Raw genomic sequence first — 27,997 nt, 5'->3', positions numbered from 1 at the left:
TTTTTTCCCCTGTAGATATTATATAATGAAGGCAGGTAAAAGATCCACTTATATATCCTTGGACTTGGGTGTAAATGTTCAAATATTTGTCAATGATTGCTTTATTCTTTAATTACAGGAAGGGAATAATAGTTGAGCATATTTCAGATTTCTAATTCAGCTTTCTTAATTTTGATTACAAATGAAAATTTTGATATATAAAATTGATCAACTTAACAGTAAGGAATAAAAATCAAAGTTTAATAAAAAAATTTATCAAAGACAGACAACCCCATGATAAACATCCTTATATACATCTTTATATAAATTATAGTTACTTAACATATCATTTCCTGAATCAGAGGGTAATAAGCACACACATATATATATATATATATATATATATATATATATATATGCCTTTGTAGAGAGGTTTCCTATAGCAAACTATGCCATGTAAGAGCCTTTCATTGAAGATTCATCCCCAGATTAGCCACTTCTGTACCACAGTCTTCCAGAATACCTGCAAGGGCCAGTTGAGAGGATTTGGAAAGACTTCTTTTGAATTTGGTCCTTTCTTTAATCTCTTCCATGTTTTACCCTGACCCTTCTTCTCTTCCAACTTCAAGGAAAGCCTTGAGGGATCAGGTAACAGAAGGCACCTTAAGGGGTGTGAAAGAGGAGGGCACATTGATAGACTAATCACATACCAGCCTAGAGTTTTTGTCAGCCCCAGCTCCCTGAATCACCTCAGCTCTTCCCTTTCTGCTGCCTCCTCAAACCACTTTCCTGATGGTATTTTGCTGTAGATAATAATATATGGATAAAGGAATTAGAAACTTATACCTTCAAAGTGATGAAATATTTTAAAAAGAGGGTCTATCTGTAGTTTTATTAGATACTATAATATTTCTGTAGTTTGGTCAAGATGTCATCTAAAGGGGACTAAATTCTATAATTTGACTAACAATAACAGATGATGGCATCTGTTTAATTTTTTCATGCTTTTTTCTGTAACAATTCTATTAAGATAGTCATATCTATTTAAATATTAGCATGAATAGAACATTTCTTTTAAGATTTACACAGTTCACATGGGTATTTTCTTTAAAGAAGTATAAACTCAAACATAATTGGCTGTTTTTCTCGCTATGTTAAATTGCTGCTATTATCCACCAGATAAACTACTGTGGATTTTCCTCATCCTTGAAGAGTTTGAATTTGCCCTAAATTTTTTCTTGGACCTCTTAAGACTGGTTTCTTTAATTCAGTTTATTTCTTGTTTGGGTGAAGCATGTTTTTTGAGGAAATTTTCCAAGTGGTTACAAGAATGGTTTATTTTCTAAGACCCTGTTACGAATCTAAGAATGTTTTTCTGTTTCTCTTGCATACGAAAACCTGAGTTCTCTCTCAGTTGTATAAACGTTACTCCATTGTCTTCTGGTCTTTAATGTGCAGAGGTCAGTGCCATGCCTTCTTTAATTATGGCTTCTTCTTGTTGATTTACTTTAGAGGTTGGTGGATATGTTCCTGTCCTCCTGACTAGGCCACAAAGGGCTGAGAGTGGAGTAGACACTGTAGAAATTAGAAACAAGGAGCTTACTATGCACTTTGCTCAGAAGGCTCAGAACAGAGAGGAATAAAAGCAAGTCTAAAAGTTTTTTTAGTTCAAAAGAAATTGGAACCTGGTTTCTCTTGGTCTTCTGATTTTGATCCACAAAGAAGCTGACACAAAGTTTACTTCTTTATGGAAAGGTAAGAGATTACATTTACCTGTTTTTAGAATATGATCTTCTACTTCATCAGTTTGAGAAAGAATTGATCTTACTAGAGAAGGAAATTATAGATAGTGTAAGGTGTATATATAAATTTAGACAAGGTGAAAGACAAAGAATTTCCTTGTCGGCAAGTTCAAATTGTTACAGATCTCTTAGATCCAAGAAGGCAGAAGTAGAAAGGATGGCATCACTGTGCTTAGTTTAACTAGATTTTAAAAAAGGCAGTGTGTGTTGGCCTGGATATTGGATGGGAACTTTGAATTGATGCAAATACACAGAACATTTTGGGTTTGTGTGGCTCCTTTCCACAGATAAGGTGGCTGTAAGGCTTTTCTTTAAAGTTATACTCAGCTTTCTCTTAATACTGGTAGAGGTTAGCCTTCTAAAAACAAAGAACAATTAATCTTAATTGTTTGTTAGTATGCACTTTTTTCCCCAAAAGAGGTGGGTGAGAAAATCCCATTTGGAGGCTCCTTCTAAGTTTGTGAACATTTTACATTCTGGGCCTGTGGTTATATTTATGACTATTTTTGGGCTTCTCTCAGGGAAGTTTGAAGGACACAGTTTCCTATCCTTAGTTTTGGAGGACAAAGTAAGATCAAAGCTTCATATGTTATTTCCTTGTGATTTTTTTTTCCCTCTCGTTACCAGTGGGCACCCTATGTCAAAACTTCCTGCCCTCCCATCAGGTATTTACAAGTATCTGGTCTCTCTCCACTAGTTCTTTTATAAGTTTACCTGGTAAACAGCATTGGGCTTCTTTGAATACAGGCTGCCTCTTTTGTAAAATTAAGATATTAAGCTGGATAAAATACAAGTTTTAGAGTGGTATAAAATACATTTTTCATTGAAACAAAGATTTAGGGGAAAACTTCTTTGGGTAAAAAATAGAAACAGTCCCTGAAGATAATCAGTAGCAAGACTGATGGTTATCACGAACAGTTCTATAACCTTCCCAGAGAAGTAGTCTACAGCTTTTTGTGTTGTGAAATCCTAGGCCAGTGGGGCCAGGAGGTTGGAACGCGGTAACTGCTGTCCTGTTCTCCAGCCTCGGTTAGGCTTTCAGGGCTGCTTGGTATGTCCCCGCTCCACTCCCAAGGTTTCCTTAGTTTTCCCAAGGCCTAGCAGACCTTTTCTCACTCTTCTAAAGTCTCTGATCTTTCCACCTTTTCTTCTCATTCTCAGCAGTAGGTAGTTGACCTCTACTTTCCAAAGTTTTAAGTTGCTTAAATGAAGTAATGTGAAAAACTTTCTAATCCTTATTTAAACAAATTTTTTATTTCACCAGATGTTGACATTTTGCCACATTTGCTTTTTTCTCCCTCATTCACACACACATATTTTGCTGAACCATTTAAGAGTTACTTGCAGATATTGTGATTCTTATTAATACTTAAGCATTTATCTACTATAAATAAGGACATGTTTCTGCTAACCAAAAAATAGTCACACTCAATAAACAACATTAATATAATGCTTTTACCTAGTATATAATCTATATTATTTGTCTTTCCCCAGTTGTTCCAATGTCCCTTTATAGCTTTTTAGTTGTTGGATCCGGGGGCCAGTCAAGGATGATGCATATCCGTAGTCGCTTTGGTTTATTAGCAGTTTTCTCACAATTAGATTCTGATCGGTTACCTCAGGAGACACATGGTATCGCTTAGGTAAGGTAGTGTCTGCCAGATTTCTCCATTGTAAAGGTACCCTTTCCCCTTTGTAGTTAATAAGAAATCTATGGGGTGACTGACACTATGTGAACATCTCATTCCTTAAGTTTCACTCAGTGGTTTTAGCACCCAGGTTGAATCTTGCCTGAGTCAGTTATTATTAGGGTGGATATAAATGGTGACTTTCTTTTTCTGTTATTTCTACAATTACTGTTTGGCTTCTTTTGGAAAGAAGAGCTTTTTTTTAGTACTAGTTGGATTCATGGATTCTTATTCTCAAGTAACTGTTACAGTCCGTCCATTCCTGATTATTCATTTTGATGCCCAAATTTGGCCATTGGAAGGCCCTTCAATCTAGCTACTGTCTTTTAAAAATGTTTTTATTTGGAAATAATTTCAAACTTACATAAAATTGCAAGGATAAGAATGGTACAAGGGACACCCAGATTCTTCACCCAGATTTACCTATTAACAACTTTATGTCATTTGCATTCTCTCTACACATACGTTTATTTCTGAGCCATTTAAGAGTAGGTTGTGTACATTGCCACCCTTTTTTTACCCCTAAATACTACAGTGTATATTTCCTAAGAATAGGAATATTCTCTTACAGAAGTATACTACTGATATTTTTATCTAATCTGTCATCCATATTCCGTTAGTTGACCCAGTCATGTCCTGTGTAGTTTTTTTATTCTAGTACAGAATCCAGTCTAGGATCAGGTATTGGCTTTAGGTACCAAGTCTTCCTAAACTACTTTATTCTGGAATATTTCCACAGCCTTTATCGTTTACGACACTGACATTTTTGAAGAAGTCTTTTCTGTTCCCCTGCCTACCTTTTTTGCAGTAATATGTTTTTCATTTGAGGTTTTTCTGATGTTTCCTGGTGGTTAGATTCGGGTTATTCATTTCAGGTTGGATAGAACATAAATGAAGTGACTTTTCTAGGGCATCACATCTGGAGGCATGTGATATCCATCGGCCCTCAATGGTGATGTTAATATTTATTTTTGATAAGCAAAAAAACCCCTGTAAGACCACGTAAATGTCCTGCTTCTCCTCAACACTTCACCCTAAATTTAACATTCATCCGTGGATGGTTCTTGCCTGAATCAGTATTTAGGATGATGGTTGCAAAAATTGTTTTCTACCTTCAGCGCTCACTCCACATTTAACCAGTTGGAAATCGACATTCTATAGCATCATTCCCCCATTTGTTTATTACTGGTATGGATTCATTAATTCCTATTCTTCTCAGTGGCTTTTGGTTCATTTCTGTCCTCAATTATTTTGGTGCTCAAATTGTTTCAGATTTGGGCCCATAGGAGTATCTTCAGGCTAGGTCTTGTGTCCTTTTGACATGTCTTCATCAATCTTTGACCACTTCTTTCTAGCTTAAAACACGTGTATATCTAATACATAATTAAATCCTTGAGTTTACACTATACCAAGTTCTAATCCAAAATTTTAGGGTTTATTCTGGTTTTCTTCCTTTCCTTATTTGTAATTTCCTTCTTTGACAGTGAGAAACCTGATTTCCATTATCCGTTATAATATATAGTTATTTGATTAGTGCCCCTGAATGTACCTAATTTCCCTTCACTGTTGCTGCCTCCTCTCTAGGAGACCCTCCTTATCTATCTTGGGCTCCCCCCCACTCCCATGCCCACTTGCTCCACCTCATGGCTTTTAAGACTAGATCGGTCGTGTGGGGAAAGAAGGGCAAGAAAATGACAGATATACCACTTTTGTTTTGTTTTGTTTTAGTGCCTCCTAGCACAAGTTCTTCCAGGAATGTCTAGTAAATACTAAAGATGTGGCTTTATTGTCATTATAGATCTTGATAGATTAGCTGAAGGATGGGAAGAAAAGCCATAAAGTCAGTATAAAACCTTATGTTCAGTTGTGACAGTTATGGCTAGTAAGCTGGATTTTTGTTAAGTATTCTTTTAGTGTTAAGAAAATTTTCTTATCTCTCTTCCTAAGTTCACATAATGCACAAACTGGGCAGTTAGCTTAGCGACTGGGATGCAGTCAGATTTTGAGAGATTTTCCTCGTGGGGTAGTAAAGGGAAAGTGGCCAGGATACCTTACATCAGAGCAAAGTTGAAAAGTAGGTATTGGAACTTGGACAGGAGACACCTTCCTGTCATTATCTGAAACCATGAGGCATCTGTGCAGTTCTGGTCAGCATATCATTTATTTTTTATTTTAAAAATATCCCAAGGTAGAAAAATAAAAGGATAAAGGGCATTCCAGATATGTTTAGAAAAACTAGGGTTCTTCAGAATATGAGAGGATATAGGAATAAAGGTTAGAGTTTGGATGAACATGATTTTCTCCCTAGTTTGGAAACTGTCTAGAGGTATATACATTGAGGCTTGAAAATGTCTCAGATAAAGTGCTTTTCATGTTGGAGGTGTATGAAAAGGCATCACAGCTTAGTGGTTAAGAACATGGCCTGAGCTAGACTGTGCCTCTGCCTGATCTTAGGCACAACTTATGTAACTTCTCTGAGCCTTAGTTTTCTCATCTGTAAAACTGGGTTGATAGTTGTACTTATTGCAAAGTGTTGTGAGGATTAAATGTTTATAAATAAAGTGCTTAGAACAGTGCCTGATACATAGCCCTATTTGCTTGCTTATCCTCATGGTACAAATAAAGGCTGAAAATACAAAGATTCAAGTATTATTTTGATAGTACTTATCATAGTAAAATGGATTAAACAAAATGTTGTGTGATTACTTGGTGTACTTTGATTTTTAAGGTTGAGATTATAGAAGATAATGATCATACCCTCCCTTAGGTAGTGCTGCTATCAAAAGTGCAGGGCTTGATGGACCACTGGTCAGAATAGAAAAATGAAAACAACTCATGTTGCTTTTTATTCATTAAACTAGAAACTGAGATGTTATTAGCTTGTTAATTTCTGATTAACACAAAGCATTTGGTTTCTTCAGGTAACATGCAGTGTGAACTTTATAATGTCCTAGTCGCTTTTCAGAGCATCCAACGTAACTTTTCTTTGTGAAAATGACATCTTAACGTGTTCAGCGAGAAAAGTTCTAAACATTGGAATAAATGACCTGGGTTCCCATGCTATCTTTGCTCAATTTCCTTACCTGCAAAGTAAAATGAAGTAAAATAACTCCATGGTTCTTTCCGGGTCTTAATAGTCAGTGATTCTTTTATTTATGTTGTACTTTGCATGATTACTAGCAATTTATGTCCTAAACTATTGCTCTCATTTTATAGGATAAATAATAATAGACATAAGGTCAGTTGCATGAGCAGCTTTTCTAACATCAGCCATGAACTAGTGGCGGAGTTCTTGGCTTTCTAGTTTTCTTGCAAGCAAAGTTTGACTTGCCTCTTAGAGAAGTAGCTCCTGACTTACAAGGAATTTAAAATGCTCTTTATCCTCAGTCATCCCAGCTGATTGCCCTTTCCTGCTGTGGCATCTTGTTTTCTGTAGCCAGCTGCTCGAACAAACCCTGTTCTTTCGCTTGTCTTCTGAATCTAGTTTTTTGCGGTCCCTCTAGTCCATATACCTCAATTCTGAATCTCCTGTTTCACACTAACTCCAACAATCACATGAATGATTTCACAGGCCAAACCAGTGAGTGAGATAAGTAAGCTTGCCAAATCTGTATCAGCAGTTTTGATTTGTTATAAAATTAAGGTGTAAACCACATTTGGTTTAAACACACACAGCTGAAATAGCACCACTGAAAAACTGGCTTTTTTCTCTTAGAATTACGGCGAGCAGTAAGAAGCAGTCTATGGAAAAAGGAGACAGTTGCTCATCAACATGAGTATGGACCAGAAGAAAACCTAGAGGATGACGTGTACCGGAAGACTTGTACTGTGTGTGGCCATGAACTGACATACGAGAAAATGTGATTTTTAGTTAAGTGATATGTTTTATAGTGTGGAAATTTAGATTGGTCTTGTTCAAAATTCATCAAAACGTAAAGTCTTCATAGATGAATGAAACACTTGTATAAATAATGCTTAAATAATTATGTATGTTATGGCTTAAGAACAAGTTTCAGTTAAGGTCCAGCAGGTCTGGTTGTGGGCAAAATATTGGGTCTGTGACCATTTTTTCTACAATAGGGATGGGAGCTGAGTGATAGGTTCAAAAATGTTAGGTTAGAGCTAAAATTGAGAAGCAACCAGGACAAACCCTAGATTGGGGTAGGAGGAAGAGCTTTTAGTAGTAAAGGCAAAAACTGGCTGAACTGGATTCTTATCCCAAGAAACAGCAGGGATGGTGGTAGACCACTGCACCCCAGAGGCTGGGCCAGGTCTTCTAGACTACTACTGTCTGCAAGTCAGGGAGCAGGGAGCTATTGCTGGGACAAGTTTTCTGTACTCTTAGGGTTTACTACTATAGATCTTAATATTAGTTTCCAGATAGCCCTTTTCAAATCTGGATTAAAATGGAAAAACAGCTATATTGTTTGTTGATCAAAGGTAGTGATAAGTTTATCATAACTTGTTAACATTTACTGAGCATTTACCACCTGCCATGCAGACACTATGCTAAGTGCCTTACAGGTATTCTCATTTAATCCTGGGAGGGAAGACAGCTTGCTGTGCTTGTTTTAACACTTCTAAAGGAGGGGTAACCTACAACCTGACATCACCCCAGACATCTTGATCAAGTTTAGGTAGTCAAATATTCCTCTATCTTGTCAAAAGGATTACAAGGTAGTTATATCTAGTAAGAGCATTTGATCCCGAGTGCTTGATTACAGGGTCTATGCATTCTTTTCCTGATAAAAACAAATACAAGTTATGATAAACTAGATATTTTCAAGTTCTTTGACAGGACTTTTTATCCTACTGCTACAAATAAATAGGAAGTTTTTGTACATTTTCATTTCTCTCTCTAGATCAGCTCTTGGAGATTATGCTTGAAGAAGGGCAAAAGTCAAAACAAGTCAAATCCAAAGACTTGAGACTATAATTACTAATTGTTCTCTATATAAGTATTCAATACAGAAATGTTTAATATATTTATCGAGTGTTGATTTTTTTTAATGTGTTATGCTGAATATTACAGCTCACTAAAAAGCGATTCCAAATGGGCGGCAAGAACTTCTTGGGGAAAAAAAAAAAACCTTCCCAGCAAGTAACTAGGGGTTCAGGCTGCTGACAACAGCATTACTACTGGGAGACAAGAAGCCCTAAAACCACCACATGGACATAGTTTCAGATTCCACTTACTACCTGTGGACCTTGGGTAAGTTACTCCGTGGGCCTGTTTTTATCTATCAGATGGGTATAATAATGTAAGAACTCTCATGACGATTAAATACGGTGAATCTATAGCATCTGGCACGTAACAGCCAGTTGTTAATGAGCACATCATATCATCAGGACCAGTGTAGTTAATAGACTTGTCCAGTTGAGGTGGGCTTCTAGTCACTCTTCACCTTCATCAATTTAGGACAATCCTGGTATCCAGTTAACATTGACAGCCAGATCTGCTTTTGGTTGCCAAGTTCTGTCCTCATCTTTCATTTTCAGGTATAATTGTAGATTAGTAAGTTAATACAAATCACTGCTAAATACTTTCCAGAAAAAGCAAACAAACTTCATATGAACTGCTTTCTGAATAATTCCTGGGAGATTGAGAGTTAAGGAAAAGTATATGTTCACTTTGACAAAAGCATGTTAAATGGCATCAGCACAGTTTAATAGAATATTGATTTATTGCAAGGTACGACGTACAGTTACAGTGACATGCCATTCTTTTGTCTGTGTGAGCTTCATTAGTGGGGAGAGCAACTGTTGAATGTTTGCTCTTGTACCTTTATTTCTTCAAAACTCAGTCTCTGTTTCAGTTTTTTCATATACCTAGCTGCCAGACTGGGTCAGAGCAGGGTTACATCAGTGAGCAACTGTTAAAAGCAACCATTACACATGAAGAGACGGTCCAAGAGAAAGGAGGTGAAAACCTAGAAATTCCTCTAGGATTTGGATCAAGTAAGTATAACTAGCCAAACTTTGCAATACATTATGAAACGATTACAAAGCAGTTTAGGATCAAAGTTAACCAAAGCCTTAAATGGTTATCCTTTAGCTTCTTGAGGATAGGAGCTTTTTCTAATTATGTAGTTTGTGGGAAGGAGGAACAGTGTAAACAAAAGAACATTTAGCAAAGAACCTGGGTTTTAGTTCCCTTTCTGCCAGTAACTTGCCATGCAACCTTAATCCTGTGACTATTTGTTAAATGGTACGGTATTTAAAAATCCTAGGAATTTCCATCTATTGAGTAGACTATATTCTGTAGCCACTAAATGTTATGATAAACCAAAGAGACCCCATATATTAATATGGAAAATACCTAATGCGTCATAAACTTATGATGTACTAAGCTAAAAAAAAGATTGTACAAATGCACAAAGATACTTACAGTTGTGAGATTACTGGTAAATTTTTCTGAAGATTTAATGAAAAAAGTCTAAAAATGCTAGGATTTGGAATGTCAGATAATCCCTTGTGTGTTATTTAATTAACAGTGTACTTTTACCATCTTAATTAAGCCTCAACACCATATAGGAAACAGGCTCTGGAATTAGTAATTACTTGGCCCACCCAGACTCCATAGAAATAAAATCCAAACCTACATCTAATGCCAAGTATAGTTTTAGCCAATCTAGCTACTTCTAAATCCCCCTTTAGCATGTAATTCACTGTATGACCTGACAGATGTCTCAGATTTGAGGAAATGACCAGATGTTCTAAGATGATGATAGTTCAAAACTTATCTGCACATTGGAATTACCCGGGAGCTTTAAGAACTACCAATGTCTGTGTTCCACCCCCAGAGAGTGTGGTTTAATTAAAAAAAAAAAAAAACTTTAGAAGAGCCCCAGGTGATTTATGTTCAGATGAATTTGGGAACTTCTACTCTAGTAACATCTTTTAATAACAGTAGTGTTTTAAAATGCTACAGTAATGAAAAATACTTTGAAGAGAAAATTTCAGATGGAGGTAAGAAACCTCACTTTTAGTAAGAAACCACTAATTTTAAAGTAGACTGAGATGATAAATCATGAAATACCAAGGTTTAAAAAACATATTTTCAGTTTTATTTTAGCCATGTTAGGTTACCCATGAGCTGTGAAAAGCTATGCTACTTGATAATAAACCCATCAGTTCTATATACTACTTTGTAAGCTTGACCTCTAGTGTTGCACATACCTCACATCAGTTATCTTTTGTGCCTTAAGGAGAAAAAATATCAGAGAAAAGTTGTATCTGTCACATATGTAATACATCCATCCTATGGCCATTGTCACATTATTGTCATTAGGGAATATCTGCTTTTTAGGGGGCAGTTAAACGTAATCAATACCATATTCTTCACTGTCCTGTCTTCCCCCTCTGCTTCAAGAAAGGATGCTACAAGAAAGCAAGCATTCAAACCATCAAAATAAAACATTATTTTGAGATCTTAAAAAAATCTTGACAGGAGGGGAAAAAAAAAATGACCCTTAGGCCTGCAGGGCACAGAACTGCTGGAACACAGCCAGGATATGAGGGTCTAATTCAGCAGTGAAGAGCAGGTTCTCCAGGGTCACCATGTACTGCTGGATTATTTGGTGATGCTGTGGACACAGAAAAGGGGATAAGTGTTTAGGTCAGGAGAAAACGCACATAAGCAATCTTGCAGAACATTTTCCTCAGAGGCCCATCCACACTGGAATGATGGGAAAGAACAGGAAAAAAAAAAGTGGTTTTGCTGGTAGGAATAATAGGCCCCTGAAAAGCCTCAACATTAAGAAAATGTAGGAGTAAACGAGTTCCAAGACAAAACAAAACGATGTTCAATAATTTAAAAAATCCAGTTCTGGCCTGCTTCTGTGTAAATGCAATTTACTTCAAGGCAGTGGCAGCAGCACTTGCTACTATTCTAGATGAGGTTCAGATGCGTCTCTTCCCTAATCAGGACAAAATACAGTATGACTTTTTAAAAGCTGTCAGGACAGGGACTGATCTAGGAAGATTTTAAAAAAAAAAAAGGGGGTGTTGAGGGGGAGGTGGTATACATTACAAATAAGAATAGCACTGTTACTAAGTAACCATGGTTTTAACCATGGTCCCTGAAACATAAAAATTTGGAATCATTTCCTTTTTTTGGTTAGGGCTTTAACGTATCTCTTTGCAAAAGAAAAAAATATTAAGAGAATTAGCCAGTGATATTAGCCAGTGATCTGTGAAGTATTCCACAAAATAGGAAAACCTCATTTTTTTTAATTAATCTTTTAAAAATAAAGAGGTCATCTGTCTTACTGAAAATCAGTGACTTGTTGAGCCTAACTGGGAAAAAAAATGTCAGAAAATAGTTTCTTCTATGTGTACAAATATAAACTTTAATATACTCAGATTCCTATAGGACTAACTAGGGGCTGTTAAAGCTTTTTAATTTGACAGTAACTAAAAAATCTAGAATAAATTTTTGTTTGGAGCCTTAAAGCACTCCCCCCCCCCTTTTATGCCTTCTGCTTTAATCACTCTTTTCTAGAACAAACAAATGAGGATTTGGGGTGTTAGTATCTGAAGATACAAAGGATTAGTTTCACTCTCTTATAGATCTTTTTTCTTTTCTTTTTTTTTCCTTACAGATCTTTAAATCTAGCAGAGAGTAGGTGTTGCATTTTGCTTTCTATAAGGACCTCAGAGAAATTAAATAGTGCCTCCAGAAACAAGGTTATCATCTGCACATTGAATTTACAGAGATTCTTAAAATCTGATTACTCTTCCCTTAGCATTTTTTTCTCTATATGTTGTATTACAGCTAGGCTCTCCAAAGAGAATGGCAATTAGGAGTCTGAATGATACAGAGCCAATTTAAGCCTAAATATTGTGATGAGCAGCAGTAGGAACAAATGGACACTAAGGGGCTTACAGGTACTACATAACCTCCTGACAGATTTGATGACTTTTTGAAATGGAAAATCCCTGTGGCTGGGAATAATGATGTTTATTATATAATCAGTTTTCCACAAACCTGTAGGAAGATCTGCTGGAGCCTCTCTATACAGTTCTTATACCACGGTGTTAATACACTGGTCCCGTCAGTTTCACATCGTACCAAGTGCTCAGTCAAGATCATGATAAAACGCTGGAAATGGGGTACAAAGTTCCAGAGGTGTCAGAAAAAATTCTTATACTTCGGAAACAATCAAATTTTTGACCAAGAGACCTCAAAGGTATTGCTTGTTTCACCCTTTGTGGTGTGTATTCATAACTTTCATAATTCAATAAATACTGTCAGTGTAGAAAAGCAGTGATAATGAGTTAGTACATCGTTTTCGGCAATACCCGAAGACCTTTAATGTCTAGATTAACTTATGCTAGTAATTTTTCTTAGAACCTGTTCTAAGGACATAATCAGAAATGTTAACAGGAGTGTATACACAAAAATCTTCAGGAAGGAAAACAATCAATAAATCAACAATTGGGAATAATTAAATATGAAAGAGGTATTTAACAGTAGTATCCATTTTTTTTAAAGCAAGGAGAAATGCTCATGCAAGAATGCTCATTAAGTAAATAACAATTACTTTTATTTTTCCCTTAGAAACTTTTATATATTTAAGATCTTATAAATGAATATGTATTACTTCTGTGATAAAAACATTTTTTAAAACTAAAGAAATGTACTGTTTCTTTGAACATATCAGTGTCCCAAGCCAAGATACCTGAAATATGACAAGGAAGAGATTCTTTTGTTCACTCTGAGCAGATTCCACTTTCTCCTGCAGTCTTTCTATTTGTTCCTCAAGAGCCCCATCTTTCCTGTCACTGCTTCTGTCATCATCATCACTTCGCTACCGAATGCAAAGGAACAAAGGGAAAACACCATTTAGGATTGCAGTGTATTAAATCACATCAAGCAAATCTAAGGATTTTTATTATGTCTGGTCAAATGCTATTTGAAGACTTGTATTCTATAGTAAAAGTACTCCAGTGTCCCAAACATACAGGCAAAATGTCCCAAGTCCTATGAGTACCTCTTATCTAGGCCAGGGAAATTCAGTGGCACTTGGGCAATCGTGGTAGATTTGCTATAAAGCAGAAGTAAGTTATGCCTTTTATAAGACAACCCACTCAAGGAGGAAATATGTGTCACATTTTTCCTCCATTCAAAATGAAAACAGCTTTGAGCTCCAAGGAAAATATACAGCTGATTTTTGTTATTCACCATAGTCTGTTTTATGAAATTGCTGGGAATCCTGAGTTTGTGAACACTGAACTGCTGCTCCTAGGGGAAATACAGGGTTAGGGTCTTGGGAGCCTCTCATCACAACACTTTCATCACCGTAGATCTGCGCTGCCCTCACAATAGCCACCAGCCACGCGTGACACCTGAGCACTTGAAACGTGGTGTGACTGAAGAACTGACTTTTAAATTGTATTCAGATTTAATTAGCTTATAACTAGTTACATGTGGCTGGTGGTCACCATATTGGACACCACATATCTAGAGACCAGAGTGGTGTGAAGTCAAGTCTCTGGAGTTTGTACATGTATAAAATGGGGATGATACCATTTACCTTACAGTATTTTAGATCTGTGTGTTTACATACACTCAGGTATATATGAATGTCTAGATGGAGACTAGCACTCGAACCTGCTCTAGTTCATATAAATCATTAAACTTGCTTCTACCCTCTACTCTGATAAATGTGCATAACTGGAAAATTCTGTCATGAACAATACCAGCACTGTTTGCTAAATCACAGGATACAGCCAACTCACTGTTTCTGCCAAATAGCTAAAATACTTAACTTCTTATTAATATGAGAAGTATGAGAAGTATCTTATAGGCCTGGGAGTGACCCCCCCCCCCCACTACCCCCAACCTTACCGGGGGAGTGGTGAACACAGACAATCTTCTCCCTCTTCCCCTCTTGCATCAGAAACTCTTATAGAAACACAAGCGTCCTCCTTCCTTCTCCTCCCTTTTTGGGAAGGCAAACATGAAACTGATCCAGAGATGGTGAACTATGGAGAAGTGAGGTTTGTGGCTTCCTAAACAGGTTCACCGTGCAGAACGAGAGAACAGCAGACCCCAGGTCCGTCCCTTCCTCCACTTCTACAAACAGCTCTGCATGATTTGGTCTCGAAAAAATAAGTTCCCATCAAGGTAATGAATATTCGCAAAAGTTTCTGGTATATTTTCTTTGACCATTTACAATCAACACAAGACTTACCCGTTTATGTTGCCTTGCGAGTTTTTCTTTAGCCTCTTCTAGCTCCTTTTGGATCTTAAGAACGTGTTTGTTCATCTTACGAATTGTGGAGTGCAAGATTTCCCAAACAAACAATCTTAAAGTAATAAGGCATTTGATTACTATATGTTAAACTCTACTCATAGAAAATAAGACCTCTCAACTTTTATAACCTACTCATTCTTGAGGTTTTATATAGCCTTCTTTTTTTTTTTTTTTTTTTTTTTTTTTGGGTACGCGGGCCTCTTACTGTTGTGGCCTCTCCCTGTTGCGGAGCACAGGCTCAGCGGCCATGGCTCATGGGCCCAGCCGCTCCACGGCATGTGGGATCTTCCCGGACCGGGGCACGAACCCGTGTCCCCTGCATCGGCAGGCAGACTCTCAACCACTGCGCCACCAGGGAAGCCCTAGCCTTCTGTTCTTTAGGCAGACAGAATAAGGCATATCTCTCCAGCAACATTATGATTTTTCTTGTATTGTCAACTGTGCAAACATCTAGCTCCACCCATTACTCAGGTGAGCTTCCTGAAGGCAATATTGGGTCCTTGTCATTTTTCTTATTTCCATCCCCTACTAGACACACATAGAAGGTATGTGTATATATTCAATGAAATGGCAAACCAGAAAAAACAGGTTAGGAACAAAAATACATTTTCTCTCTTCTAAATGTAAACACTAAGTATTGCAGCTTGAAATGGAAACAATCTGAGGCTCATTTGCATGGTTTATACTGTTGATATTTAACTAGCACAAACTCAGCCAATTCTCTTGACACATTTAAGAATCTCATTAGTTGATAATAGCTATCGACTGCTAGGCTTTTAAGAATGAGATATTTATGTCAACTACTTGCTCAAATACCAGGATCACCTATAAGTGCTTTAAATGTTTGTTGCATAAATATGCATGTGCTTTTTAAGTAGCTTCTTAACTGCTTGTATGTCTATACATTTGGTCTCCTAACCCCAGGATATACAGCACAGAAGAGTACTTCTTTCTACAGATTTTGATCTGGACAATGACAGTTGAAGTGGAAGATAATAAACCAATCATTTCATAAAACTCAAGGTCTAGAATGTTAGCAGATAGGATAAAAGAGCACAGTACTTTAACTCTGGAAGGGGTGGTCAGGGAAGGCTTTGCAGAGTTAGAGTTGCAGATGTAAATCATTCAGGATAATGGCTAACACCTACTTGAGTTGTCAGTTTTCTGAGATTTTGCAAATCTGAGAATGGTCTGACGTTGCCTTCATTTGTGAGTACCTACTTGGCTGGTATGATAACCTCAGACCACATTCTTTCACCCTAAGGATTCAGTTTATCTCAGACTAGTGTTCTCTGCCAATAACATACAATGAACAGGATAAAGGTTGTGATGGATATTTATGTCTTTGCAAGTAATTTTCCTTTGTTTCCTGTTTTGTGTCAGCTCTTGCTGTCCCAGTCCTGATCAGTTATAAAGCCTATGGACTCAACATCATGTATAAGAACCAAACTTAATGAAAAGCCTCTTTCCTTTAGGAGGAATGAGTCTAGAATGAATCTTCTGTGTATTAAATCAAGGACTTTTATGACAGGTGAGACCTCCCTTCCCCAGAGGCATTCAGGTGCCCACCAGGCTTTCCTCAGTCCCTCCATGATGTGTAATCTATGACGGACTGTGATTTCTACCAGTTCCGGGGGTGCATTTCAGGTCCCCAGTGGAGCTGGAACTCCTGCCCATGTCCCATTGTCTAGTTGAGACCCTGCCATACAGCCTGATCTTCCCTCCCAATAGTCTGGATCATTTATAAGCATTTCTCCTGATTGGCTGAGTCCTAATTCAACTTACGTATATCCCTAAGAGACACTGCAGCCGGACTGGCTGTGTGGATTTCCATTGTGCAAGAATCTTTGCCAAGTCCAATCCTACCAGATTGGGCCATTATATTAATATCAACCTGGTTTGGACCAGAATTTGGAGCTCATGTATAAGGGACCACATATAAACTAATTCTTAGAGAACAGGAACTTTGTAAAATAATCCGTATTACCTAGTAAAGTCACGAGATAGTTCTGAAGAGAAGATCCAATTTGCTACTGCAGCACAGTCAACAATCTGTGTACGAATCATCTTATCTACTAGTACAGCAATCATCTACAATCAGAGAAAATAAATTATTAGGGTAAATCACACTTATATGTAGGCCACGATAATCCCCCTGCTGCAAAACTGAAGTTCATTTTCAGTGGCTATGGAACTGAACAATTTAACCATTAGGTCTTAAGATTTATTTTGCCTTCTGCTTGGCTCTGGTACTTATTGTAAGAATACAAGAACACAAAGATTGAGCAAAAAGAAAAACTCTGAATATTAACACTTAACAATGTTTCTTTAAATTTTAGATGATATATACAAAATATATAATTTCCATCGAATCTTAAAATTTAGAAATACAAGGTAGTTTTATCACAAAAGTCTTAATATAGCTCTGAAATTTATTTTAATGCCTCTTTATAATACATGGTATGATAATAGTGTATCGAGATTTGACAAATCTGGAGCTTGTTTTTTAGAAACTGGCTAGACTAGATTATTCTTTCCTACCCAACTGGAGAACCTTCCAAGAAATAAGCATTCTTATTAAGTACTTAAAATGAGCTGAGATATTACAATACCAAACCAAATCATAACAATTGCTCTTTAAAGAATAACTCAAACATCATTACTTTTTCATAGCACTAAAATTACAGATTTAAAAACTGTTCTATAGGCAAGAGTCAAATTTCATGTTCTGCAAACTAAAACGATGGTATTAACTGCCTTATTTTTATACCTGTACAATCAGCACCTCAATATGTCTTAAATAGTTTTTACCTGTGGATGGTTCCGCCAGACCTCAAACATGACTCTTAGAACATGTAATTTTCCTTCATCACTTTCAGCTAGGGTTTTGAAGACTTCATGAAACCTTTTGACAGTGGGGGGAAAAACACCACATACAAACTTATTAAACATTTTAATATTTTCAAAGCCTTTACAGTGCTACTCAGTTTACAGCGCAATATATAAATGCAAAATAACCAAACGTTAACCATTAAGGATATAAAAGGTATGATTAGGATTTCAGTTTGTATGGAATTTGTCATAAAATCTTAGGAAAATTATACTATCATTAGCCTAGGACTATAGTTTACTGTGTATCTAAGAATAGATGAGGGCTAAGGAACTAACACAGGTGCAGTATTCTGACTGTGCCTTCTGTGAGAATCCTGCAAGTCATATACAGACTTGGAAGTTGAGATGGGGTGAGGAGTCTAGTTTCTCTGCTCAACTGAAGGAATATCTGTATGTTCTTTCTTCATTTGGAACTGTAGGACGAGTTAGAAAGTTCTGTCTTTAGATGCCAACCTTTGGGTGGCTCCTAAAAATGTAGCTGGCTCTCAATTCTGCTAACCTTTTTTTAGGAAGATGCTTAGACAAGGTGGCAACTTTTTTTTTTAAATTTATTTATTTATTTATTTATTTATTGATGTATGGATGGATGGATGGCTGTGTTGCTGTGTGTGTGCTTTCTCTAGTTGTAGCGAGTGGGCTTCTTATTGTGGTGGCTTCTCTTGTTGTGCAACATGGGCTCTAGGCATGTGGGCTCAGTAGCTGTGGCTTGCAGGCTCAGTAGTTGTGGCACATGGGCTTAGTTGCTCTGTGGCATGTGGGATCTTCCCAGACCAGGGATCGAACCTGCATCTCCTGCATTGGTAGGTGGATTCTTAACCACTGTGCCATCAGGGAAGTCCCAAGGTGGCAACTTCTTGACTGTATATATGACTGTCCTATGGACTCAGGTTTTTCACTTGTTTCTCTAAAGGTTTATATGAAAAAATGTACATTCTATTGAATATATATACATGCAAACTGTGCTAACAGACTGACAGGAGCCATAGGATGGGGATTTTAGCTACCACAAACCAAAACCCATTGTATCAAATTATATGATAATACTGTTATTAAGATCTTCACAGTCAATAATTTTAGGTAAAAATCAGGATGCCATTGGTGTTCACCAAACAAAGTCCTGAACCCTCAAGACAGCATGTGTGTTCTTGTACTTACTTTGCAAGAGCACTGAAGGAGTGGCTGAATGACTTGGCTGCTAAGTGTAGCAGAGTCTGTACAAAGACCTCTATTTTCAATGGGTTAAAGCTGAATCCTTCATCTGAAAAATAGCCCACAGTAAGAGAGTTAGGAAAATGTTTTAAGTATAGCAATTTTTTGGTCCCTTGCCTGAATCGCTAAACAGATGGCACACTCACATCCAAATACCAAGTGAGACATTCAAGCAAATGTCTTTGAGTACTAATAGATGATAAAAGACTATCACTGATTTCAAATACTCAAAATATAAAACTAAGCATAATCTTAATTCTTAATTTTTTGGGATTGTTTCCCTAATTCTTCTATATGATCCATTTCTTTTTACAAATACCACATAGATTTCCTTGTTCTTATCTCTCTACATGGTGGCAAGATAATAAATATAGTAAAAGAAAAAAATACAGTAAGCCCTTAACAGTTAGGTCTATGTCCTGTTTGAGAATGTCTAAATTTAACATTTTGAATTATACTTTCTAAATACATTTTCTCTAACATCATAATACAAGTTTCTTAAAAAAATCTAAACAAACAAAATCCCAATAATAAATAACCCAAACACCATTAATGTTTTGACTGTGTCATTTTTCTGTGCACGTCATTATGTAACACATCTAACAACAAAATCTGCCCCCCAACAAATGGTTAACCTAGTTGTCCCAGTAGACTTTTCATCTCTTTTACTGATTTTTTTGTTTTAGTTATTGTAATTTTCAAGATGTTTTAATACGACATAAAGCAAGTCCCTCTCATTCTTTTTGTCTTATCTGTTGATGATAAACTTATAGTTTAATTTGGAGAGAAAATCCAACTTTATAATATACCAAGTCTTTCTGGGCAGGAAACTCTCTAAAGTGAAAAGAGGGAATGTTTAAGGGAGAAGATAGCTGGGTTCTGGGAACAATGGTCAGGCTGGACAGGCCAAACAAATATATTGCTTTATGAGTATCCCATGAGATTTAAGAAAATTATGTTTATACTTTTAACATGGCCCATACAGAGTTCCATTCAAGAAATATTTAATTCCCTTACCATCATCGTCATCCTGGTTAGGATTTGGTACATCTTTCAGAATGCTGAAGATTTCATCATTGGTTGCTTTACTTTTAAAGGCAACAGCTAAACAGAGGGCAACCGAATGTCCAGGAAGAGAGTCTAAGCACAGAATGGGGAGGAGAGTAGACCAGGTTTTAAGACTATTGTTGCAATTAGTTAAATAACTGAGAAACCTTAAAAAAAAATTATTTTCTTTTAAAATAGAGCACTCTTTCTCCTAAGATCAATATTCTGTATAAAGATAACCACATGTGAAAGTTTCATTTGATAGGGCAATGGTTTTTTCACCTAAAATAAAGCATAAGAGGTAATTCTTGCCCCAATACTTCTTAACACGGAGCTAACTGAAATTCAGAGTATGAGGGGTACTGATCTTCCTCAGGGATGAGGGTGAGGGGACACAGCTGCAGCTGTCCTTTGACAGTCCTCAAATCCCTAGGCCTCTGTAAGCTGAGAATCAATGTATTCTCTTTGATTTTGGTCAATGTACCCTTCCTCCTCCCTTTCCCTAAGACAGTGGAAACTAAATTTGGGTTTGAACAACGTGAAGGCTGCCAACTTAAGACAGATTTTTTGCTTTTCTCTTCTGCTGAGTCCACACACTTGAATATGTGTAAGCCAGATGCTCATGTGCTTTGACTCCACATGTTTACTGGTGGTTAATACCTGTTGAGTCCTTACTGTATTATATTGTACTAGTATATACTGATATACTGTATGGCGTCACCAGAACAACTACTTTTAATGTACGGTAGACAAAGAGGTAACAAAAAAATCTGACGTAGAATATGAGTTACTAAGCACTTGGAATGAATAAAGTCAATTACAACAGGTCACATGTGCTGTGTGTGCTCTTCTTGAAAGTGGGAGAGAAAATACGTGAAGAAAAACAGAATCCTCTGCCACTGTGATGTCTACATTCTAGGTGGAAAACCAAGATATTCACATAAGAAGTAGCCAGAGAGCAACACAAAACTGGCTTGCGTTAAAAAATATTTAAAAGACTGGAGCTTGGGCTAGACCCTGGAAAGAGAACAGGAATCAGAAGAGAAAGGGCTTTCTAGAATGGGATAATGACACAAAGGCAAACGCAAGAAAGCATAGAAGAAATAAAAAAGGAAGTGGGCCTGGCTGGAGTGGAGGTTAGTTTGAGAAGAACTGACAAATCATAAAGTAGGGATGACAAGAGGGCCTTAAGTGTTAGGCTATTTCTATGGAAAAAAAGAAAGCTCAGTGTTCAACAAAAGTCTGAACTCTTTGATATCAAAGACTGTACCTTATGGTTCTCTGAGCCAGTACAAAGCAGAAATCAAAACTTGGCACTTACAAGTACCACATCAAGCTTTGCTTTTTCAGGAAAAGACAGTGGTCAAGAGCAGGGCTGCTCAGTATCTGACTCTGGGCTTTACCACTCAAAGCAATCTCACTCTGGCTCTTTGAAGCCATTTCCTCATTGTAAAATTTGTAAAATAAACATACCTATTTCTCAGAGTTGTTTTAAGGAATACGTGACATTGTAACATAGGAAATGTACTTAGCATTGGAACCGAGTTTATTTCAAGGAAAACAGGTGTAGTCTGAGGTGCAGGTGGAGAACCAGGGGTACAATATGAGAAGGCAAGGGAGAGGAGTGAGTTTCAAGATGCAAAGAACTGCTACACAACACGAACTGGAAGGCTCATGGAGGAGCTGTGTTCAGTGCCATGTGAAAAGACTAACTTGGAAACTCCACACCTAACTCTCTACCAGTGCTCACCAATGTACAACCTTACCTTCATTAAGTGTAAAGCACAAAATGGCATATCAAATTATATAGCCCCCCCCTCGATTTATAGTGCAACCTCAGAAATGATGTGACCAAAAAGTAAGAAAAGCATGTTCAAGAATTTACTTCTAGCGGCATACTGCTGGTCAAAATACAGTCTATGTGCACCTGAACTGTTACCAGATATTAATCAGTTCGAGTAATCTCCATTGCCATGACAAACGTATTTTCATTCTATTAAGTTCTGGCTATAAATTCATCTTGCTATACTTAGCAACATTTAAAATAATGTCATGGGTATAACATTATAAACAATATTAAAAGAAAAAAGTAACAAGCCAGTAATAACTAAGTAAATCATAATAAACCTTCAAAATGATAGCAAATAAAACAATAGAGGTTAGTGAGAAATCACCTTTCAAACAGAAAATATAAACCCAAGAAGAGAAAAAGTTCACTTTCTCCACCTTAGATAACCGACTTAAGAGAATACTTGCATTAGTACCTTTTAAAAACAGGATTTGTTTTATTACTTACTGCTACTTTCATCTCCATACTTGTAAATGCAGGTTGGGTTTGCAGGACATAGAGCTGAGAAGGTAGGAGGGACAATATCTAATATACGCTGATGGTAAGACAACCTACAATACAAATAAGAGCCTCAGAAAATATCATTCATCAGTTCCATTCTTCAGTAACATCCAACTTACCCAGAAGGTCACAATCTCCAACACCCCGGACTCAGCTGACAACCAAGAAATAAAAGAGGACAACAAGTCTTTTAAACTGTTGTCTAGGCCAGCACGAGAACTCAGGCCTTCTTCAAAACTTACTGGTTTGCACTAGGTGTGGGCCACTGGGTCCACAAGCCTGGAGGCCAGGTATGTGGGGTGGTGATGGTGGGGTGGGATGAGGTAGAGGAAACCGTTTGTATGGTTGGGAGACTTGGTTGGGTTATATTGCAGCAAATAAATACTTATTGAGGCTAATGGGAACCAGGTTTCTTAATGCCTGCAAAGGTATTTACAAATCATGGCAAAGGGGAAGGCTAGGAAAAAAATGAGATGTTTGGTTGGAATTGGAGGGATACACACATCTAAGTGGATATAAAAATAGTTACAGATGTGTGTGTGTGTGTAGAAATATATTCACTACCCTTGTCCATCCAGAGGGCCTAGAACCAATGACACCCCAATAGTAACAAGCACATCAAGTGTCCAGACCTTGCTTCCTAAGTGCCATGCTCCACTAAAAGAAACTCGGACTCCTTGAATAAATAGATGATTCCAGGAAAGGGGCAAGGAAACACAAGATAAGCCTGGAATATCTTGTGCCAGAAATAAGGAAATGCTCAATGAATGGAGGGGGACATTAAAGAAGAAAAAAAAATGGACACAGGAGCCACAAGGGACTCCCAATGGATAAATCAGGGACAATCTGAGCATCATAATTAATAAAGACAGTAATGAATTAGAACCCACTGAATGAAATAGTCCCTACTGATATATAAACACAGGAATTAATAAATGGGTGAAAAAGGAAAGCTCTTTCTTACAGTAGAATGCCAACTAATAAATGTAGAAAAAATAATAGACAAAGAGAATCATCACTTGGCAATTACCACAGTGGTGACAGATAAAAGTACAAGTTGTCAGTGGAGGTCTGATAAAGAACAGGATGTAACCTCAGAGTATTTCCCACAAAATATTAATCAACTACAAAGGGAAAAAATGGTGAATTTAAGTTAGAGAAGCCTGACATGGCCATGTAATCAAGGTTAACATCTCTAGTGGTGGGACAATGCAAGACTTGAGTCATGAGGGCGCCATCAAGGCAACACAACAAAGTAAGGCCTACATTCTTTAAAACTGACAAGGACATGAAAGATAAAGAATAACAGCTGTTCAAGATTGACTGAAGAGGGCTTCCCTGGTGGCGCAGTGGTTGAGAGTCCGCCTGCCGATGCAGGGGACATGGGTTCGTGCCCTGGTCTGGGAAGATCCCATATGCCGCGGAGCGGCTGGGCCCGTGAGCCATGGCCACTGAGCCTGCGTGTCTGGAGCCTGTGCTCCGCAATGGGAGAGGCCACAACAGTGAGAGGCCCGCGTACTGCCAAAAAAAAAAAAAAAAAAGATTGACTGAAGAAAATGACAACTAAATGCTACACACGTTCTATCCAAGAATTCTGGACCAGAAAGGGAAAAGACATTGTTGGGATGGTTAGCAAAATTTCAGCAGCATCTGTGGATCATATAGTGGTATTACTGTATCAGAGCTCATTTCCTGATTTGGAGAGCTGTATGCTGGTCATGTAGGGGAGTGTTTTTGTTTTGAGGAAATATACAACCGACCATTAAAGGATGCTTGGACATCATATCTGCAACTTGTTTTCAAAGGGTTCAGAAAAAGACCAATATAAAGGGTAGATTACATACACAGAGAGGGAAAAAGGACTAGGACATTAGAACAAATGTAGTAAAATGTTAACTAGGGAATCTAGATGAACACTATACAGAGCTCTATTTTGGCAATTTTCCTGAAATCTGAAATTATTTCAAAGTCTATTTGACAAAAAAACCTTATTGGCTTAATTCACATAGAATCCAGATGGCATGGTTGCCCAAGTTTTTCAGCCTAAATCTTGATTACAAACTGAAAGGGAAGAGAGGTAGGTACTTGGATTTTAAAAATAATATTCTAGACATACATCACAAATGCAGAGAAGGGAAAAATACCCCCACAGAAATTAGAAGACCTAAGCCAAGGAGAAAACACAAAGAACTTACCTCATACATTTTTCTAGAACTTCTCTTACAAACTTTGGTTTGGGACTTTCTGGATCTTGAGTAAGACAATCTGACCTAATGAGGAAATATAGTTTTGTAAGTTCTTACACATGATCTGCAGCTATACCTAACCTGTACTTAGCTACAAATAGTTCCCTTCTACCTAAATTATTACATTTACATACATACAAAAAAAACCCTAAATCTTTCAGACTGTGAAGAAGATTGCTTTTATATTATAGTTTTAAATATTAACTTTTTTAAAAAAATGGCAGACTGTAGAGAGAAGAAAGATATAATATACATAACACTGCTTACCAATCTTCCCAGCTCCAACGGAACTGGAAGTTACTTAGATGATGGGAAAACCAATTAATAAACCTATACAGAGAAGTGGGGTGGGGGGACAGAAAAGGATGAATGGTTGCAATTTATAACAGGAACTTACATAATCCTTCAGACAAAACCCGATTTCCCCCTACCTACAGCTGTATTTTCTCCTACCAGTTACCCTTTTCTGTGCAAATCCTGTAACTCACCTTCTACTTCAAAAAGTAACAGTCCCCCATCTCACTCCTAACAGTGCTATCCTTTTTAAGTGAATAATTGATATGATTCAAGTGCCTGTTTTATATCAAGTACCTTATATATGTTTATATAATTTAATTCTCACAATAACTTCTGAGGAATGTATTATTTTCCCCATTTAACTGACAACGAAACAGAGGTGTGAGGTGCAAAAATAAAAAAGATTAAAAACGTTTTATAAACGGACGAGCCAAAGTAGTCTCTCATCATCATACCACACCCTTTCACCACAAACAACAAAATATACCATCAAAGCCCCCTTTTCTCTTAAAAACACATCTGATCTCTCTGACTAGATAGGGATCACCTTAGTAGACTGTATAACACTGTGAAATTTTTAAGAGCCCAATGAACACTTGCTGAATGAATGGCATAATAGGGATGCCCAGCACAACTGATGGTTTATTAATTAGACTGGGAAAAAAAGCTCAGCAGACACCTTCTTAAAGCACATCCCTCATGTATCTATAATTTCAGTCATTACAATTACTCAAGATAATAGGTCAACAACACAGGATAGCCTTTACTGATAATTTTCAAATATCGCATTTGAACAGCAGACATGACAGATTATGGAAATGTTCAATATCTGTCCTGATCTACTTTGGAAAACTGACAGAAGAGAGAACACCAGCTAATAAAGGTAGTACATAATAGACCTCACCCAGAAGATGACAACAGGCATGAAATTACCACAGCTATAAAAATCCAATATGGCCTTTTGTATAAACTGAGTCTTGGAGCTGTAGTTACATAGTAGCTAATTATTTTAGAAGCAGATACTATTCATAAACAAAATTACATATTATATAAACATAAATATACAGTATTAGACTCTGCTTCTACATATGGGTTAGCATAAAACCTATTTTAAAAGCTTACCTACCCAATTACAGAGGGAAAAGTGTAACCATACCAAAGAACTAAACAATGCAATTAAAGAAAACCTCAGTATGGGCATCATTTCATGTTGAAAATTAAACTAGAAAGTGTAATGTTATAACAATTACAAGTTTTATTATATAAAGGATTATTTGTGGGAGGCAAGAAAGAAAAACCAACTTGGAAATTCTTAAAAAGGTGATTGTTTTCCTTATCAAATTCTTTTATAAAGTACAGGGAGAAGAAGCTGCTAACACTCAGTACAGAAATAAGGCAATTACTATACCTGTCTACGCATGTAGTATTCATCGTGTCCAAACGCATGTATAACATTTCAGTTGCCTGTGCAAGCTGTGAATTTCAGGATAAGGAAAACTATACTCTCCTTGAAAATAAGCTGTGGTAGAAAAAATAAATAACATTTCTTAGAAGTCTATATAGTGACTAATAATGCTGAGCTTTGTTTCAAGTAATTGATCTTTGAGGTATCAGTGATGTACATTTGATCTGTATACACCCATGAAATCGAGATAATGAGCATTTACATCATCTCCAAAAGTTCCCCATGCTCTTTTGTAATCCATTCTCCCTTTTGCCCCTCATTTATGCCCCCAAGCAAATATTGGTCTGCTGTCACTATATTACTTTGCATTTTCTAGGATTTTGTGTAAATGGTATCATATAGTGTGAATTCATATTTGTTTGGCACCTTTTATTCAATATAATTATTTTGCAATTCATTCATGTTGCTGCCTGCATTGAAAATTTGTCCTTTTTTTTTTTATTACTGAGTAGTATTCCACTGTATAGCTGTAACAAAATTTGCTTATCCATTCTGTTGATGGATATTTGGATTGTTTCCAGTTTTGGGTTATTACAAATAAAGTTATGAACATTTATTCTCTTGGGTAAATACTCCAGAGCAAAATGGCTGGATTGTATAGTACACGTAATATTTAACTTTTAAAGAAACGCCAAACTGTTTTCATGAAGTGATTTAAACCCACAAGCAGAAATATTTAATAATCTCTTAAAGTCAGGCCAAAGAGAGTACATTAAAAACAAAGGAAAGGATACAACTTGGGGTAGAGAGCCAGGCTGAAGTTTACACAGTTCAATGAGAAGTGTTGTGTACATCACATCAATGTGAGGGGGTGCTGGAAGTTGAAACAGCTCTGCAAAGATCACCTACAAAGGAATTACAAGTCAGAACTCAATTCAACAGCTATCTACACACTTCTACTATTAGAAACACCTCAATGTTCTAAAGTCTAACTCTATGGTATTCATAATAAAAAAAAATTACTTTTTAACCTTTAAAATTATGCTCTTTAAAACACAAAGATCTACAATTGAATACTGTAATGAAGATTTCTTATCTCTATAACTCAATCAAATAAGAATATGCAAAAATTAATGCTTAGTTGATACTTCCAGAGAACTGTCCAATTTCAACTCTGGAAGTATCAGAGTTAATTCAGGGAGGTACAGTTTACTGGGGACTCACAGATCCACCAGAGTTTCATTCCTATAAGAAGTAAAAGTCCTTTGTAGACTCGGAGGATGGGAACAGAAGATAGTTATTAACTCATTCTACACTGTTACTATATTCTTGGTATTCCAAGACTTTTTTGCCATGCTCTCGTTCACAAACTTGTTTCCTTCCTCCTTATATAATGTGTGGACCATCTATCTCGACTTCTAGAGCCTGGTCTGCATTCCTTCTTCTCACTCCCATCTCCCATACTTTTGTATGAATTTCTACACATTTTGCACATTTAAAAATATGACTTATGTTTTGCATTTCAACTGACATGTCACTGAGTCAAGTTCATAGCCTAACCACACTCTCAAGTTCTATAAAGAGAACAGATGCAGCATTTCTAAGGAAGTACATAGGTATAGTATGAATAAAAAGTGAATCAAATGATACATAATTATGCTCACTTTGAGTATTTTAACATAAATGAATAATGCAATTGACAGTTTGGGTCAAGTGAAAACACTGTTTTTTGGGAAATAAATCTCTACAAGGTGTTCAACTACGCTACTAGTATCATCCTTCTGTATGACTGCATATGGAATCAAAAGCATTATCTATTTT

At 36.8% G+C, this 27,997-nt stretch overlaps 2 protein-coding genes across 10 annotated transcripts in view; one reads left to right on the top strand and one right to left on the bottom strand.

The window, feature by feature from the left end:
- The window catches only part of XPA (XPA, DNA damage recognition and repair factor), a 94,637-nt gene extending 73,932 nt beyond the window's left edge, over positions 1–20,705 (top strand). For 3 of the 5 annotated variants that reach the window (XM_073806326.1, XM_073806327.1, XM_019948888.3), the window contains one exon: positions 7,185–20,705. In XM_073806326.1, the coding sequence (XP_073662427.1) occupies positions 7,185–7,333 (149 nt within the window). In that variant the 3' untranslated portion in view covers positions 7,334–20,705. The remainder of the gene's footprint in view (positions 1–7,184) is intronic. The other 2 variants (XR_012332600.1, XR_012332599.1) reach the window with 2 other exon arrangements.
- The window catches only part of NCBP1 (nuclear cap binding protein subunit 1), a 44,591-nt gene continuing 27,107 nt past the window's right edge, over positions 10,514–27,997 (bottom strand). For 4 of the 5 annotated variants that reach the window (XM_019948880.3, XM_073806319.1, XM_019948882.2 and 1 more), the window contains 13 exons: positions 26,971–27,081; positions 26,180–26,244; positions 24,742–24,804; positions 24,424–24,498; positions 22,175–22,278; positions 19,849–19,971; positions 18,778–18,880; positions 17,542–17,635; positions 16,718–16,821; positions 14,668–14,782; positions 13,153–13,281; positions 12,459–12,572; positions 10,514–11,055 (listed from right to left, as the gene is read on the bottom strand). In XM_019948880.3, the coding sequence (XP_019804439.1) occupies positions 10,942–11,055; positions 12,459–12,572; positions 13,153–13,281; positions 14,668–14,782; positions 16,718–16,821; positions 17,542–17,635; positions 18,778–18,880; positions 19,849–19,971; positions 22,175–22,278; positions 24,424–24,498; positions 24,742–24,804; positions 26,180–26,244; positions 26,971–27,081 (1,314 nt within the window). In that variant the 3' untranslated portion in view covers positions 10,514–10,941. Of the gene's footprint in view, positions 11,056–12,458; positions 12,573–13,152; positions 13,282–14,450; positions 14,576–14,667; positions 14,783–16,717; positions 16,822–17,541; positions 17,636–18,777; positions 18,881–19,848; positions 19,972–22,174; positions 22,279–24,423; positions 24,499–24,741; positions 24,805–26,179; positions 26,245–26,970; positions 27,082–27,997 lie in introns of those variants that run through there. The other variant, XM_073806320.1, reaches the window with a different exon arrangement.

The sequence above is a fragment of the Tursiops truncatus genome, chromosome 6 (assembly GCF_011762595.2).
Source record: "Tursiops truncatus isolate mTurTru1 chromosome 6, mTurTru1.mat.Y, whole genome shotgun sequence".
Lineage (NCBI taxonomy): Eukaryota > Metazoa > Chordata > Mammalia > Artiodactyla > Delphinidae > Tursiops > Tursiops truncatus.
Note: the sequence above shows the minus strand (reverse complement) of the source record. Positions and strands in the feature narration are given on the sequence as shown.